The sequence below is a fragment of the Rhipicephalus microplus genome, chromosome 10, assembly GCF_043290135.1.
Source record: "Rhipicephalus microplus isolate Deutch F79 chromosome 10, USDA_Rmic, whole genome shotgun sequence".
Taxonomy (NCBI): domain Eukaryota; kingdom Metazoa; phylum Arthropoda; class Arachnida; order Ixodida; family Ixodidae; genus Rhipicephalus; species Rhipicephalus microplus.
Window position 1 is genome coordinate 69,771,022 of NC_134709.1, and position 18,302 is coordinate 69,789,323.

Genomic DNA, 18,302 nt, shown 5'->3' on the forward strand with positions numbered 1-18,302 from the left:
AGGGATTACAGGAGCACAGAAAATATGTTACGCGTGCCTTGTTACCTTGAACACTTTTTCCTTTTTTTTTTCTTCGAATACGCGGCTTGGCCAGTATAAACGCGCGCGTACACGTAGACAAGTCACGGCCTCTCGCAGCGATCCTTCTAACGGCCAAGCGCGCCTCGTCAAAGTCAGCCAATGGCTGATAGATGGTTTTTTACGAGTGATGTTGGAGCATCTTTCGTCATTTTTCAATAGAAGAGAAAATATTTTTAGTCAATTTTGATAATTTATTGTGAATTCCAGGGCACGTGCGGCGCTTTAACATTTGACTGGCGTTTTCGTGGGAGCCTCCACTACCGATCCGAAGTGTTTTCCGAACTTGCTCAAAAAGTGTTGCAGGGCCCTTTAATATACTCGTGGGAACAGCATGTGCTTAAAACGAGCTCAAGGACAGCATCCACGTGCACATATTTGGCCCCGAGGCTAGATATGCACTCATTTAAATCAGCAGTGCTTGAGTACAGAAGCGCAGGGGTGTGTGCTGGCAAGTTATGGGTAACCTACACATGTTCTCCCACGTATGTGCCACTCATCACTTCAGAAACGCGAGAGTTAGAGTTTGTAGCTTGAGCTGGTATTGCGTGAAGACAAAGTGAGTGGAGCGCTTGGCGCCTAGATTTGTGAGAATTGTGAATTAATCTGTGAGTAATGCACATCTTACATACGCCACCACATTTTCCGTTAAAAAAATTACTTCTACAAAAAAAAAACGTGGGCGTAAAAACTTATCACTTCAGCGACCAGAAGATACATCAAGTTTATATGTTTCAGAATGACATAATGAGCTTTCGATGTTTCTACTACAGCATAAATATTTAAAGCGATCAACCTGTCTTATGTTCTACTAAGCGACCAGATACAACAGAATATGAAGCAAATAATAAGATACAAGTTTTCAAGGTGAGCATATCACTTGTCACCTTTTTAAGTATAATTACTTTGTTTATATAATGCGACAATTAGCTTCATGGTAATTATAACAACATTTTTCAAATAATATAAAAATCTTTTTATCGTTCCATAAAGTCGCTCTGCATTGCCCTCCACTTGTTATAACCTCCCTATTCAGTCAAGTAGTTAGGCGCCTGAAGCAATAATCACAAATATATTTTTATTGGTATAATTTAACTTTTGTCTTTGTGAAATCATTCATTTATAACTGTAATGTTCATCTGATTTGCCTTCGCTTCGCTTTCATGTGCTATTTGAAGATAGCACTCCGTTTGAGACGATGACATATGAACAATAAATATGAATAATCACATTTTGCACCGTATATATATATATATATATATATATATATATATATATATATATATATATATATATATATATATATATATATATATATATATATATGAGATCTAACAGACAGTAATGCCAAGGAATGTACAGTGAAGTTATTAGAACCAATGGAATGTAAATAAGAAGAAAGAAAAGTGGATGAAAAAATAACCAGCCGTGAATTTTTTCATCCAGTTTTCTTTCTTCTTATTTACATTCCATTGGTTCTAATAACTTCCCCTGTACATTCCTTGGCATTACTGTGTGTTAGATCTCATTAATATTGTGTTAAAACACGGAAAAACGAGCCCTTAGGTATACACTGCTTTCCCTTATTTTGTATGTATATATATATATATATATATATATATATATACATATATATATATATATATATATATATATATATATATATATATATATATATATATTAGAAGCCTGTCCTTCGCCGCTCAAAAACTTGGCTAATCTTCTATACCAAAACCCCGCATCATGAGATGAAATTTTAAAAATATTTCATGCTAGCTTATAGGTTCTGTAGGCACACCTAATAAAAGTAATGTTTGATGTTGTAATAAAAGCCTCACAGTCTAGCAGCGGAGACAAGAAAAAAGCAAGAGTGCCCACTTACCTTGTACTGAACCCAATACCGCACAGGATTTCCCTCGCCTATATCAGTACCACGGCGCCATGCCCGGAATCGTACTGTTGCTTCTTTGTTGGTTACATCAATAACAACTGGTGCATCGTTCAGAAGAGGATAGCCTGAAATTTATTCATGAAAGCATTATTGTATATCACTTTAACGAAGACAATAACCTTGTAAAACAGTGTAAATCTTGGTCATACTTTGCTTGAGTACCGTGAATGTTGCAGGTGCAGTCTGTTTCTATGTTTAAGTCAAGGATTCGTAGAGCATAGACTGGGAAAGCCACAATGTGAAAGTTATGTCTGAGTGGTCAACACTTGTTTAAATTTGACTGCCCGGGGTTATATACATTTCGCCCTCTTCTCCCTGGCCGGTGACCTATCCGTTGCTTTCAAGCCTAGTAAGTAGAAAACCCTGCACCCTAAAGCTTTAACGTGAAACAACATAAAGACGCGTAAAAAATTACGCTACATACAATAGACATGAAATGGATGAAAAACTTTTATTGGGGTCCTGAAGGATTCCACCCCCGTTTTATAGGGGTAGGATCGCGGGCTGCTCCCGCGTTGGGATAGGCATGAAAGATTGTAAATAACGCGTGTTTGATATGCACACGTGTTCTGAACAGGCTTGTGCGAATAGTGAATTTTAGGCTCGAAGCGAATCCGAATAGTATGTGTAACATATAAAAACTGGGCACATTTATCATGACCGAACTAACCTGCAGAATACGTTTTTAATTGAAATAAGGCATCGGGGCAAATTCCTTTTTTTTCTTTTTCAAAGCAATGCGAAGCATTTTAACTTTGAAATCTGACAGGATATGACTTTTGGTACGATGTGAGGGATAACCTGCAAAATATGGAACAATTTAAAATATACATTATTTAGAGCTTGTAAGCCGTCGTAACAAGCTCTTACAATTAAAAATAATGAATAGATCTGAGTGTATTATGTTCATTTAGAGAATCCCTGCAACACATTTTCAGGTAGCTATAGAATCAAATCACTAAAGTAGCTTATTGGCTCACGAATGCACCGGTGCAAAAATTTTTAGAGTCCGTCCAGTACCTGCAAAGTTTTGAAGATTTTGCACACGCTGCAATCGCTTGCCCCCTTTTCTCGTCCTGACAAAAGAGCTGGGGGCTAAGCAGGGAGGGATGGTTTGGTGAAAGTAAATACGTCACGCGCGCCTCGTGACCCCTCAAGACTTTCTCTGGTTTTATTCAAATACGCGGCTTTTCAGTGAAATTGTGCGCGTACGCGTGTACGAGTGGCGGCCTCCCGTGGCGGCCCCAGTAACGACCAAGAGCGCCAAGCTCAAATCAGCCAATGACTGATACAATAAATGTGTGAAGTGATTATCGAGCTTGAGGCGTCGTTTGCTCAACGAAGAGAACAATTTTTAGCTAAATTTGAAAATTTATTGTGAACTGCAGGCCGCGCCCTGTGCTATGATATTTGGCTCACGTGTTGTCGATTGGCTCAACCACCGATCGGCGGCGCTTTCTGATCATGCTTAAAAATGTTGCAGGGCCCCTTTGAATTTGCAGTGAGGCTTCGTGGCAGAGTCAATTTTCTTCGAAGAGGTGCTTTCACCACTTAGTATTTCTGCACAGCAGTAAAACAATTTTTAAAAGCAGCTACATGCGTACTAATACACATCTATTCGTTTATTGCGAATACTTCGAAACTTTCAATATTTAAATCCAAATGGAAGCGAATTTGAATACTCTACTATTCATTCGAATATTCAAATCATTCGAAAATTCGCGCAAGCATCTATCTGAATTTTTGCTAATGAATATTGTTTTAGAGAAAGAACACGATTTTGTTGATTGCTATACAGCGAAGGGGAAACGGCTCTTTTTTTTGTTAAAGAAAAAGAAAAAAAAGAGCGGCAGTAATGTGCTCATCGGGTGGGGCACATTTGAGTTAACAAAAGCAGCCCACCACAAGAAAAGCAGAAAGCAATACAAGAGGAAGAAAGTAAGGAGTTTAACTATACACAAGTCCGGTCGGCTACCCTTCACTGCGACAAAAAGAAGAAGGGGAGTGAAAAAGTGAGAGAAAAAGAGAATGGAGCAAAAAACGGAGGACGAAAGGAAGAAATACGGTCGCACTCGACGACTCAGGTTTCTTAAGTGGACCCGGCGGCCACATTTCCATAAAAGTGATACGCAGCAGAAAATACAAAATGTCTCAGTTGCCTTAGATGCCAATATGCTTGCAGAGCACTGCAAAAAAACAACAAAAAAAATGGCCAGAGTGCTTCTTCCTCCGTTTTGCTGCATTCAGCCTCTTTCTAACACGCAGGCTCTCTAGATGAGCGAATGTGTACAAGAGAAAATCTATTGATGAGACGACCTCCACATGGAATTAGTTCAAGAAACATCAGCTACTGGCATGCACAAAACGATATTTATTAGATGTGAAGCAGCTTTAGTGTAACTTCCTTTGATAACGGCGGTAAGTTCGTTTATGACACTGCTTTCACGTGTTTTTCCTATGTAATAATATTTATATTTGGTTTACACATGCCGAAATGTGAAGGCACTGAAGAAGGAGGGAGAGAACAGGCAAACAGCCACCTAAAGCGGTACAACGCATGCCTTTTCCTCCATGCAGGAAAAGAACAGTGCATCAAAAAATGAAAACGGAAATAAATAAATAAATAAACAAATAGCAGGAGGAGAATAGTTTCATGCCCTTGTGCATATTTAATTGAACCAGTTTCTAATATAGGCATTCTAGCAGTAATTTGCCGAATAAAGAAAAATCAACGCATGCTTCGTGCGTGTCTCGTTATATGCAAAAACGGAGCATTGAGAAAGCAGAGCGCATCTTTCTTACTTTGATCGCAGTATGGTGAGTTTTTCCAGCCTAGCCGACACCTGCCTTGGCCCCGGCGACACGTGCCTGTGTAGACGTCGCAGAACTCGCCCACCTCGCAGAAGCATACTCGATGTTGTTTGCAGTCAGCTCCATATTGGTTGGGCGGACACGCTGCAACGATATTGTGTTTGATGTGTGGTGACACTTTGACATTAAAACATGGTTATTATACTTCGCGCGCGATAAACCTTGGTGTACGCGTTACAACAAGTCTTGGCTAAGGCCGCTTGATGAGAGGGAACAAGAAATATAGACGGCGCCAACTTCATATTTCGAACCACTACTACAGGATTCTGCGGCGTACAGTTCCATCACCTGCTCGTGTTTACGGCTGAATTAAGTACGTTTCCAATGCTAAACGGTAACTCTTAATATGTGAGCATGGAGCGCAAATGTTCAGAGCTGGTCCCTCTGAAATAAGAATCTGGCTTCGCCGCGGTGGTCTTGTGGCTAAGGTACTGGGCTGCTGACCCGCAGGGCGCGGGTTCAAATCCCGGCTGCGGCGGCTGCATTTCCGATGGAGGCGGAAACGTTGTAGGCCCATGTGCTCAGATTTGGGTGCACGTTAAAGAACCCCAGGTGGTCTAAATTTCCGGAGCCCTCCACTACGGCGTTTCTCATAATCATATAGTGGTTTTGGGACGTTAAACTCCACATATCAATCAATCAATCGAAATAAGAATCTGTAAACACAACAGTCAAACGTGTCTTCCCAGATGTATAACTCATCGGTTTTGCACACTAATGTATGAAATTTTGTATTACGGTTGCCCAATGTGCATCTAAAATCCTTCAAAATAAACTTGTCATCGAACCACTCACTATTGGCACCCGTAAATGTCTAGACGCATTGCTTCACCCTAACATTCCCACACGGTGACACTTTCCCACCAACACGTTGTGCGATGAAAGAACATGTGAGGGATGTAAGACGTGTTTCTCGAGTCTCTTATATGTAAGTCGGTAACCCAGCACGCAGAGAGTGAGGCACCTCTTGTCTCCAAACTAGAGGTGGCACGTGGGTTTCCCAGGTGATTAGTGTCAACAAATTTTTTCTTCAATAACTTTTTCATCGTCAACAATATTGGGGTTATTACCATCATATCCGTGACGGAAATACGTCAGTGGTGTCTTGGTGAACCTCGGCATGAAACACTTTCATGTAAATTATGTCAAGCAAGTAAGCCTAGCAACTTATGATTTACAGTAAAGGTATCACAAACGTGGGCCGCATGGGGCCCGCGGCTTCACAAGAAATAAAATATGTGTGACTGTAATGTTCTACTCGCGTTGTTCGTTAGCTCAATGCGATAAATAACGCTTTGTTCGCGTAAGCTACATCGACGAGGCTGCTCTCAAGCACTTCACTTTTGAGGCAGCGCACGTGGTAACTTCTGATTAAAACGTGTCGGTGGAATAAAAACCATATATTTCAGAATCGCCATCGAAATTTAATAACTCTGGAGAACAGTATAGATATATTTCTTGAATGATGACGCCAATTTTCTTTAGCAATAATTCATATATGATATTTAGTAAATAAGTTATTTCAAACTGTAGCGTTAGGTAAGATTTTCGTTCAAGATCTCTTCCCCCCTCCTACCACTTTCATACTTAAGTGCCTTGTTTTTTTTCTCAAGCCAAACTTTATGATTGAGGCCCTCTAGCTGTGGTGTGTTTGAGATTTTTTCTTTATAGGAACAAGAACCGCTGGAGCTTGTATTAAAAACAGGGATGATATTGTCATATGAGTCGATGCAGCGGGATAGTGAAGACTATCCTCAGAGAAATCGTTCATTGTAGTTTAACTTACACTACACAATGTCTTTTTGGTGTTTTTCAGCTATAGTGCCACCTAATGGTTGTGCACTAACGTTGACTGCGTGATGGAACATGCCCCCCCCCCCCCCTACGGCTAACGTCCATGATCACATTTAGGCGATTTGAGTATTTATCATGGTTAACATCCTATACACCACATATACTGATTCCCGCGCAAACATGGCGTCAGTTTGCACGTTATTAACACTGGTGCTTGGTAAACATTCCTTCAAAACGACGTCATTTTAGGAAAAAAAAAACACGAAGAGGTTCCTTCCCCAGTAAAATGCTATCCTCCACCTATGCTAACGCAGTACGACACAGCGCTACAAGAATGCGACATACGGAGGGCTCAGGTTGAGTCGCGAAAACACCAAGTCGTTTCATTTCCCGCTGGTGTGTGTCTGTGCAATATCGTGCAAATGTGTGCGAAGCACACGTTTGCATAATATTCGCCCTTTGATGTCGGTGGCTTTCTGCGGCAGTTACCGCACCGTTTTATTCATCAGTGATACCACGCTCGAATTAGTAGGCGGCGAAGAAACAATGTTTATTCTATTAGGAAGCTGCCGTACTGTGATGAGCAGACGTTGCACGCTGAACCGAAAGGCGTAGCACGTGACTGTGTCGTCGCAAAGTTGAGTCCCCACGCACGGCGCATTTCACCAAGACTTTCTTGCACTATTGCAGTGAAAGTCACCGTTGCGCAGGGACTATCTAAATGCTCTCACTAGGCACTTGTCAGTGCTATGATGCATACCTTGACCGCTCCAAGATGGCTGCACCAACCAGCCAACCTGGAAAAGTACTGTGAGTGCAAAGTGTAATAGATAAAAGGCCCTTTGTGAAACCTGCTCATGTGACGGTAGTGAGATGGATAGAGTACCCCGTCGTTACTGCCATGGTAAAACAGGTCGTGGGCTGTACTTCCATAATCGAAAGAATTTCTTTAGACTTTTTGTAAGTTTTCTGGTAGACCTAAGCACAAAGTGATTTCGAGATAAAACACGCAGGTTTAAAGAAAAGGGTAGGTGCGCTGCCGCAATGGAAGCCGCACAAGAAAGCACACGGCTGCACGATGCCCTCAATGTCTACTTCTGAGAAGAATGCCACTACCAACAGCACAGGTAGTGTTCCAATACTGACCGTAGACGGCGGAATAGACGGCTAAGTGGACGGCGGCCATTTTCGGTCACATTCCCATTCTCACGCTATCGGCACAATAGACAGTTTCAAGAAGACGCCATCGCCTACAAAAACATATGGATCATAATATCTTCGAAGGGAACCCTGATGAGATGCGAAGCAGCAGTGATGCGCACGGTGTCGACAAAGTTTAAACGGTTGTCGACGCGGGTACTGGAAGAACGGTTTGAAGCGAAACTGGGTGTAGCGTTTACTCGAGTAAACGTTTGTTTGGAACGCGAATACATGGGAAGCGGGTTGGGTTTCGTGTTAGTTTCGATAAAGCCTTTCGCGAGATTTCGTAGTCGTCGTTTCTTCAGAGTCAAGACAAGGGCGCTGGACCGGAGCAGGCGCGCGTTTCACCTTGGCTATCATGGCCTTGTGATCGGTGAAGTGCACGCTGAGAGGTTCCAGCCGACACGCGACGTCGAAGTGGCAGCTGTGGGCGCTGCGGCGAGCGTGCTGTGAGTGAGGTAGAAAGTGACGTCAGCGTGCACTTGCGAGGGGAGTGTGTCGTGAACGCGCAACTGCAGCGTAACCTTTTTGACACCGCTCCAACATCGGCATCAAGCGGAACACGCTGCGGGGCGTTCGTACGGACGCACGTACGTACTTACGGCTTTACAAACGTCGGTCAAAGAGCTGCGTCATATCTAAAAACAATGCAGGCTACTTTTCTTTCTAAACAAGATGGCGGCTTAGCGAACTGCTCGGATCTCGCGGGAATGGCTATCTCACACAAGCAGACGCTTTTTCAGATGCTCATTGTGGTGTTCCGCGTTTCATAGATTTGAACACGAATTAAGATAAAAAAATAACACATACATTTCTTTATCTTAGCTTTCTCTTCTTGACGCGTGGTGGCGTCTCGTCGCGTAGACACCATTCAGACGCGTTCCATCTCTCGGACAACATGAGTACGATGCTGTCGCCTAAACTATCTGAGTAGAGTACCTTCGATGCTGTCTATAGTTGGAACACAGCCAAAATCGAGTGTTGTCCCGGCTCTTGTTGCGGTTTGTCCTACACGAGTTAGAGTAGAAGACTGAGTCACTTCGCCACCAACAATCTTTGTCACCTGCCAACATTGTCGTGGCACACTCCAGTGCTGCCCCGCCCTTCACCGCACGTTGCTAATACTCATGTTTATCATAAGCATATGGTGGTTTTGGGACGTTAAATTAACCCTCACACATCATCATCAATGAGTTGCTAATACTCACCGTTGAGAATCAACGTTACTAGATACTTTTTTCAGTTTGCAAACTGTGGTGCCGCGAGTGTCACCCAACGTGTCACCCTTCCCTGTACCGGTCAAAAAGCTGCAAGCGCGCCCCCTCTCGGTGGTGCCGTCTGACAACGGCACCGACGCTGTCAGCGTTGGCGTGATCTGCATGGTGCCGGGTGTTTTTTAATGTCTTCAACTCAGTCATCGCTTTCCTTGTGAGCTACACAGCTCACATGTGTCATGTGACGGTTCTTCAATGTGAGAAAACATGCCTCGCTGCTTTGTGACTGCTTGCCGAAGTGGGTACAATTCGACGAAATCCGCGGCCGAAAAGAGACATTTTTTCAAGCCTCCCGCTGACGAGGTGCGCCTTCAGAGATTTCAACCATAAATTAGAAAGCAAGGAAAAGATGGGTGTAGCAAACAAAAACCACGTCTCCTGTAACTCTGGCTCTTGCCTTTGAAGAAAAGTGGCTTCCAGTTTGTTTCAGTGTTCAGTAAATTGTGTTTAATTTGACTTTGTTCAGTGTTCAATAAATTGTGCTTAATTTAACTTTGTGTTCTCGTCGTCTCGCACATTTTATAGCCTTAAAAAGGCCAAATTTTTATTGAAGTAGTTCGGTATCTTTCTTCTAAAAGAATGCGAATCATACGATTCAGTTATCTGGAACGAACAAGTCGTTCTGGGCTTTACACTTTAACATATCCGGCGTCATTAGATGGCTGTAGTGCGTGGCTCATCGTACAATAATATCGAAGGTTGTACGGGCCAAAACCACGATATGATTATGAGGCACGTCGTAGTGAAGGGCTTTGGAAATTTTAACCACCTGGGGTTTCTCTAACGTGCACCTGAATCGAAGTGCATAGCATAGAAAGATACCGAACTACTTCAATAAAAATTTGGCCTTTTTGAGGCTATAAAATGCGCGAGATGACGAGAACACAAAGTCAAATTAAACACAATTTATTGAACACTGAACAAAGTCAAATTAAACACAATTTTCTGAACACTCAAACAAACAAACTGGAAGCCACTTTTCTTCAAAGGCAAGAGCCAGAGTTACAGGAGACGTGCTTTTTTGTTTGCTACAGCCACCTTTTCCTTGCTTTCCAATTTATGGTTGAAATCTCTGAAGGCGCACCTCGTCAGCGGGAGGCTTGAAAAAATGTCTCTTTTCAGCCGCGGATTTCGTCGAATCGTACCCACTTCGGCAACCAGTCACAAAGCAACGAGGCATGTTTTCTCACATTCAAGAACCGTCACATGACACATGTGAGCTGTGTAGCTCACAGGGAAAGCGATGACTGAGTTGAAGACATTAAAAAACACCCGGCACCATGCAGATCACGCCAACGCTGACAGCGTCGGTGCCGTTGTCAGACGGCACCGCCGAGAGGGGGCGCGCTTGTGGCTTTTTGACAGGGAAAACAACCAGGAGGACGCTTTGACAGGTAGAATTGCGAAAAACCAGAAAAAAAGGTAAAAGAAAAAGGAAAAAGGCGCGTGTTGCAATTAGTTACATAAACATGCAGGGTGGCAGAAAGAAGGCAAAATGGTTAGAGATTGAGGAGCAGTTAAACAAAGAACAGATAGGCGTGTATGCGGTTACAGAAACACACCTTAGAGACTTGGAAGAGCCACCACATATTAAAAATTATGTTTGGGAAGGGTGTAACAGGACCATATCGGAAAGGAAAGGTGGGGGTGTAGGAATGCTAATTCACCGCGGAGCCAAATGGGTTAGAGTGAAACAGACGTGTTCAGAGCACCTCTGGGTTCTGGGCACAGTAGGTGGAAAGGAAACGTGGCTAGGGGTAGCCTACTTGTGGACGGGGAATAACTGCAGAGAAAAGAATCAGGAGATAGTGGATTGCATGAGTGCGGATATTAAGGAATTTGGTAATGGGGCCGAAATCATCCTTCTAGGGGACATGAATGCCCACATACATGACCTTGACGGATATTCAGACATCAATGGGAAGTTATTACTAGATCTTTGCGAGCAACATAGTCTGGAGATAGTTAACACGGGGCCTAAATGGGACGGCCAGATCACATGGGAAGTCGGAAACAAGCAATCAAGTATTGATTATTGTCTCATGACTGAAGGAATTTACCACAAACTGACAGAAATGAGGATAGACGAGGAAGGCATTAACAGCTTGGGTAGTGATCATAAACGAATAACATTACAAATGGGATACGAAACTGAAAATATGAGCATGGAATCAAAGTCTGGCAGCTCGTATTTAAATGACAAACAAATAATAAATATAGCCGCAAGAGTCGAGGAAGAAGTAGGCGAAATACCAGGCAAGGACTGGGAGTATAGTGAGCTGTTACATCTAATGACGAAGGAGATAGGGAAAGAGAAGAAAACTGTTTGCTGGAAAGGAAAAAGGAAGCCAAAAAGTTGGTGGAACAAGGAAATCCGGGAGGCGATCGAGAAGCGACGCGAAGCATCACGGGATCATAGAAAGGCAAAAAAGGAGAAGCGGCCGCAGGACGAAGTCAAAAAAATATGGGAAATATATTTAGAGAAAAAATCCCTTGTACAGAAATTGGTAGAGGCAAAAATTAAAGGTGAAAGTGAACGCTGGATGACAGAGATACAGGAAAAAAAGGAGGCCGCGCCTAGGATTTTTTGGAGCCACATAAAGGCGCTAGGTAGGAAGTCTGTCACAACGCAACAACATATTCTAGATGAAGGAGGAAATCAATTGGAAGGGTACAAAGCGCTAGGTTACATCCAAAAGGTAACAGCCGATTCGTTTCAAAAGAGCGTCCAGGGGATCTCCCCGGTGAGTAAAAGTGTGGCGGAGAAAGCAACAGAGGAAGAGATAGTACTTGATAATTTCAACTGGAAAAAGGCCGAAGGAAAAATTCCAAAGCGCACTGCCGCGGGTTTAGATGGGATTCCCGTTAGCCTCATTAACGAACTAGGACATAACACTAAAGAAGCATTGTTAAAAGCAGTAGAAAAAAGCTTAAAGGACGGACAAATACCGGACAGTTGGCGACAAAGTAGAATGAACTTAATCTATAAAGGCAAGGGAGAAAAGGACAAGATTCGCTCGTATAGACCACTAACCATTACATCGGTACTATACAGGATGGCGATGCAAGCAGTAAAAATGAAAATAGAAACATGGGCCGAACATAACGATATTTTGGGAGAACTTCAGAACGGATTTCGAGTCGACAGGCGGTTAGACGATAACCTGTTTGTTCTCACTCAGTGTATAGAAATATCTAAAATAGAGAATAGGCCCTTGTACGTGGCTTTTCTAGACATCACTGGGGCATACGACAACGTTAATCAGGAAATTTTGTGGGATATATTGAAAGGAATGGGCATGGGCGACGACTGTATACAGCTTTTGAGGGAGATATACCAAGAAAATACAGTTTGCATAGAGTGGGAAGGAATGCGTAGCAAAGAGAACGTTGAGGTTAGCAGGGGTCTGAGACAGGGATGTCCTTTGTCCCCGCTGTTATTCATGCTGTACATGGTGAGTATGGAAAAAGCGCTAGAAGGTAGCAACATTGGTTTTAATCTGTCACACAAACAGGGCGGCATGATGATTGAGCAGAAGCTTCCAGGTTTATTTTATGAGATGATATACAGCAGCTGGCGAATATATGCGGAAGGGAAGGTGAAGCTCTTGGACTAGGATTCAGTGTAACGAAGTGTGGATTGATGGTATTCAATGATCCCTGTGATCAGACGGTGTCCATACAAGGCCAAGAAATACCGAGGGTAAGTGAATACAAGTACCTTGGAGTATGGGTAAATGAGAGTGATAGATACATGGAGGTACAGGAAAAAGCCTCGGCAGCAAAAGGAAAGAGGAATGCGGCAATAATGAAGCACAGAGCGTTGTGGGGATACAATAGGTATGAGGTGCTTCGAGGTCTGTGGAAGGGTGTAATGGTTCCAGGGCTTACTTTTGGGAACTCAGTGGTGTGCATGAGGGCAGAGGTGCAATCGGGAATGGATGTAAATCAAAGGACTGTGGGACGCCTCGCGTTGGGTGCTCACGGGAAGACGACAAACGAGGCTGTAAAGGGCGATATGGGGTGGGCAGGTTTTGAGGCGAGGGAAGCGCAGAGCAAAATAAGGTTCGAAGAAAGGCTAAGAAATATGAAGGAGAGTAGATGGGCAGAGAAGGTGTTCCGTTATTTGTATAGGAAGAGCGTGGACACACAGTGGAGAAAAAGAACTAGAAGACTCACTAGTAAGTATACGGCTGGTATTGTAAGCCATATGTCAACAAAGAGCGTTAAGGGAAAAGTCAGGGAGGCGGAGAGGATTTACTGGATGGCAGCTATGGAGAAAAAACCGGCTTTGAGTAACTACCGAAAGGGCAAAAATGAAATAAGGAGGGAGGCATTTTACGATAATTCAAGGGGAAGCGCTTTACTGTTTGAAGCGAGATCGGGTTGCCTTAGAACGCGTAGTTATAAAGCAAGATTCAGTAAAGAAGAAGAACAATGCACATGCTGCGGGAAAGATAAGGAAACGGCGGAGCATGTTCTGATTGAATGTGGAGATATCCACCCAGGTGTACGTTTGGGCACGAGCCTGCAAGAAGCCTTGGGTTTTAGGGACAACAATGGAAAGCTGAACACACCCGCGATTGAAATAAGTAAGAGACGGTTAGAGTATTGGTGGCAGAAAATTAGAGAGAAAGGACAAAAATAAATATTGGAAAAATAAAATATGGACAGTGTGCCGTAAATGGCAGAGAACGTAAGCTGAAAATTTACCTTTTTTCCATTAAGATAGATTTTATCGAAGTAGAGGCATTAGGCCAACATAAAAAAAAGAAAAAAGGTTTTTTTTTTGTCGAGCCTGGTGACATACTTGTCACCACCCCGTTATAAAGGGGCGCTCATAGCATCCATCCGTCCATCCGACAGGTACAGGGAAGGGTGACACTCGCGGCGCCGTAGTTTGCAAACTGAAAAAAGTATCTAGTAACGTTGGTTGAGAATGTCCACCTTATGCTAAGACTAAACTTCTTTGCATATTCTAGTGAATTTTTAATCAGTAAAGTTTCGCGTTTTTATACTCGGTGATAGCTTTTCTTGACATTTGAGCGAAGGCTACGGAGGCGGGGCCTCCGCACATTTGTGTTACTACGCAAGTAGTCCGGCAGCTTGCAGCCGATTTCGGTTCCAGTTTCCGTTTTCGCTTGCTCGCTGCGCTAGTGTGTTTATCATAGAAAAATGTATGCATGCAAAATGGGAACGTCAGAGTTCAACTTTGATGAGAGTGCATACATGCAGCTAGTTACTGTGCTGTTTATATACTGGTACATATAAAATTTTCCGTTGTTCAGAACGTTTTCCCAGCATTATTCAGCCTTTATAACAGTGAAGTTTATGTTCCGTGTTGAGCCCAGTAAATACGGGTACGCGCCACACGTGATCGAATGTTAACGTTTACGGTATTGAGCCCTGGTACAGGCGAAATGGAAGGCCGGTTGCGGCACGATCCGGACACGGGCCTGCCTTGTTTCAGTTTTGCTGTATTCGGTTTACGCCCTCAAAGGCTGTCAGCAATGATCGGTGCAGACTGCGCCTCAGTGTTCGAGAAGCCTCACAATTGTTGTAGATCGTTGTTAAGATTGCGCGCAAGACGCGAACAGTGAAGCTTATTTCAGAGCTTGCGCGGCCACCAGTGATAAGGCTGGAAAGTTTGATGCGTGATGTATAAAAGACGGCGCGTCCCAACGATGAGCAGCTTTTCCACGGCCGATGCTGTGCTCGCCGCTGCAAGAGCAAGCAGTAGACGCAGCCGGCGTGCGGAAAACGTGGTGCCGTCCAAGAAATAAAAAAGAAAAAAAAACTAGGGTACACGATAACTTCTTTTCCATGAACAGCGTCCCATACTTGTTCTATCCTTATAATGACGAAAGTCTTATTTATTCGGGCCAAGTAGCTATCAGAATCAGAAAATAAAATAGGTACTATTTCCTGGCGCGCGCGCATGCAGGCGGTTCGGCTCTGTAGCTTCCACAGTGCTGTCAAGAAAAGCTGTCGCCGAGTATAGCGGTAGTTTCTATTGTGTATTATGTTGGTTGGTTTGTACCATGACGTGCGAAAACGGAAAAGAACATCGCCATGCAGTCTCTTTGAAAACGCATGGCGTTTCAATTCTTTTTGACATTTCTCCCCGAGAAGGACATCGCAAACACGAACAAATAAAGAACTGAGAACTATCAGTCACAGCGTAGTTCTTTGTGTCTTTTTTATTTGATAAAATGATGCATTCTTCACATTCCTCTAATTAGCCACTTCAATGTAAAATATGTCTTGCCATAACTAAATAAAAACAAGTATTTGATCTCGCAGTGGTTTGCACACATATTTGAAAGCAAAGGACACAGTAACTAACTGAAAACACAATGACAATTATTTAAATGCGATTAGTTTGAGGTTTCTTTTATAGCTTTATAAACGCAATGCAGCAGTATTGTAAAAACTGCGTGGTCAGTTCTGGATTTCTTTACCTCAATTTAATACTTGTAGGTTGTTCACATCTCGTAAACACGAAAAGATTGACGGACGCCGCAGTGGAACACTCCGGATGTAAGGACATGTGACTACCCTTAACTTGCACCTGAATCTTAGTACACGGGCCTCCAGCTTCTCACTTTTTTCGAAATGTGGCCGTCATGACCTGGATTCGATGCCGCGGTCTTCAGGTCAGCTGTAGTGTTATGACCATGGCGAGTGTTTTCGTTTGTCCCTGTAGCTTTGGTGCTCTTCTGCGCGAGTGAGCATCTGCGCAGCAACTAAAGCAACTGCGCATTGGGCTATAGTACGTGCTCAGTAGTGTAAAAGGGTGCGTGTGCCAATCATGCACACTTCGAATATTTGATACGAGTAGTATGTTACAGTCTTCGGTGTTTAATTCACTTTTCGTATTTGAAATGTTAACCCATCGAATATTCATACCATTTGTTGAAATTAATACGAAGATTTACGCACCTGTGGCGAACTCCTCACGATGGAAACGCACAATTAGACAAATTAAATTCAGCCGTCCCTCTTTTCCCTGTCCTCACAATACTTTTGCAAACGTGTCAGCTATAAAAGTGTAGAGCCCTTAGAATGTCGTTGTGTATCAGGCGCGTAGCCAGAAATTTTATTCGAGGGGTGGGAGGGGGGGGGGGGGGGAAAGCACTACCTTGAATCTGGGAGTGGCACCCTTTAGAATGACCATTTTTTTGCTCTCTGTGTCACGGCAGAAAAAATTCGGGGGTGGGGAGGGGGGGGGGGCACGTGTCTGGTGTACCATCCTCTGTCTACGCCCCTGTTGTGTATGTCCGCGAGTACTTTCTTCGCATAGAGTACCGAAATTATTATAAATAAAACTACTAAGCGCCTAAAATAAGGAAGCCCAGTACTATACTCTCATCCTGAGATGAGACGCGTGCAGTACTCCATGCTAGTTTTATGGGCTCATCATCTTGTGTGGAGCACTGGTGACGTACACGGTGTTTTCGCTGCTCTATGAGCATACAAAACACCTATTCATTCCTTATTACATCTTAAATAACTGCATATGCACTACTGTTAAGCAATAGCGTTGAAAAAAATATGTATAATTTGTTTTGTTTGCCGTACGGCCAACGCCCTTTGAGATGTCTGGTTGGAGTAAAAAGTCACTTGGGATCCATCATACTTAAAAATATGCAAAATATTTCATTCATTTCGCACTTTCCTTTCATTACTCGAATTAGCTTTTGGGTGAAAAGTTCTGCATTTGCAGGTGTCACCAATAAAAGGTAATATCCCACACATGCCCGTGAAGCATATATTCAGATAAAAAAATCAACCTAAAGCAATCATCTGGCGGCATGAATACTTACTCTCGTCGCATAAAGGGCCGTGGTAGCCCGTGCCGCACGAGCAGCCGTAAGGGTCTGGTAAGCACATGAGTATGCCTCTGCAAGTCCGTTGCTTCTTGTCTTGATTCGTGTCCGAACAACGACGAGTACAGTACTTCCCGAAAAAGTCGTCGCCACAGGCTGGAATAATTTAGGAATAGCATATATACATACATACATAAGAAGAAGAAACACTACAATAGCACGATAGAATTCTCCTAGTGCAAAAAATGTATAGCATGGTCTTGATAGGAGAGTGCACATTTTCATTCACACTACTTTTCGACAGTAAAGCGTTCTCAGTTTAGCCTCTGCAGAATTTGCTCGTCGGAAATGCTTTGTGCGCCCCTTTCACACTGCAACATTCGCTGTAAGTGGTATTTGTTGTCTTGTCAAGTTTATGTCCTAAATGTGGACATTTCTAGATAACGCTAATGAGAGCACGGGTGCGAGCGCTTGCTCTTAGAAGACACTCATTAAATTACTTATTTGTTCTCATTAGAATGCACTGTCTCCTACCATACCCCCCTTTTTCACACTACTAGCAAGAAATCTGCTCTTCATTTCATGAAAAGAAGGCCTTCCTTATATACATTCAAGTAGAGCATCAGATATAAACGAACACGTTTGATAGGCGCAGAAAGTCAATCAGCATACGAAGGTATGGTCGTGTATCCAGTGATCAAGGAAGGAAAACAGGGGGAAAAGAACGTAAGGGAGGTTAACCAGCCTATAGGCAGCCGGTTTGCTACTCTGCGCATGGGAGAGGGATGGGGGAGATGAAAGATAGAGCAGAGAGGGAAGAGAGAAACACAGCACAATCGGCAGCACACGCGCGCACACTCAGTCATAGTAAAGTCTTGTCAGTGATCAAAGTGATCAAGGCTCGCAAGGCCAGACGCCTGTCCCACGGAGGTGGCGAACATGACTTAACTGCAGACATGGGCAAGTTCCCAGTATTCTGGCGGCGCAATATGGACAGGAATACATGTAGTGGACTGCGGTACTGTTGCGTTTAGACCATTACCATAGATTGATTGATTGATTTGTGGGGTTTAACGTCCCAAAACCACCATATGATTATGAGAGACGCCGTAGTGGAGGACTCCGGAAATTTTGACCACCTGGGGTTCTTTAACGTGCACCCAAATCTGAGCACACGGGCCTACGACATTTCCGCCTCCATCGGAAATGCAGCCGCCGCAGCCGGGATACGAACCCGCGACCTGCGGGTCAGCAGCCGAGTACCTTAGCCACTAGACCACCGCGGCGGGGCACCATTACCATAGA

General features: G+C 43.5%; 1 protein-coding gene across 2 annotated transcripts in view; it reads right to left on the reverse strand.

Moving 5' to 3' along the window:
* Positions 1-18,302, reverse strand: part of LOC119181311 (receptor-type tyrosine-protein phosphatase T-like) — a 174,545-nt gene that overhangs the window by 76,528 nt on the left and 79,715 nt on the right. For both annotated transcript variants that reach the window (XM_075875795.1, XM_037432519.2), the window contains 3 exons: positions 16,995-17,153; positions 4,832-4,984; positions 1,961-2,094 (listed from right to left, as the gene is read on the reverse strand). In XM_075875795.1, the coding sequence (XP_075731910.1) occupies positions 1,961-2,094; positions 4,832-4,984; positions 16,995-17,153 (446 nt within the window). The remainder of the gene's footprint in view (positions 1-1,960; positions 2,095-4,831; positions 4,985-16,994; positions 17,154-18,302) is intronic.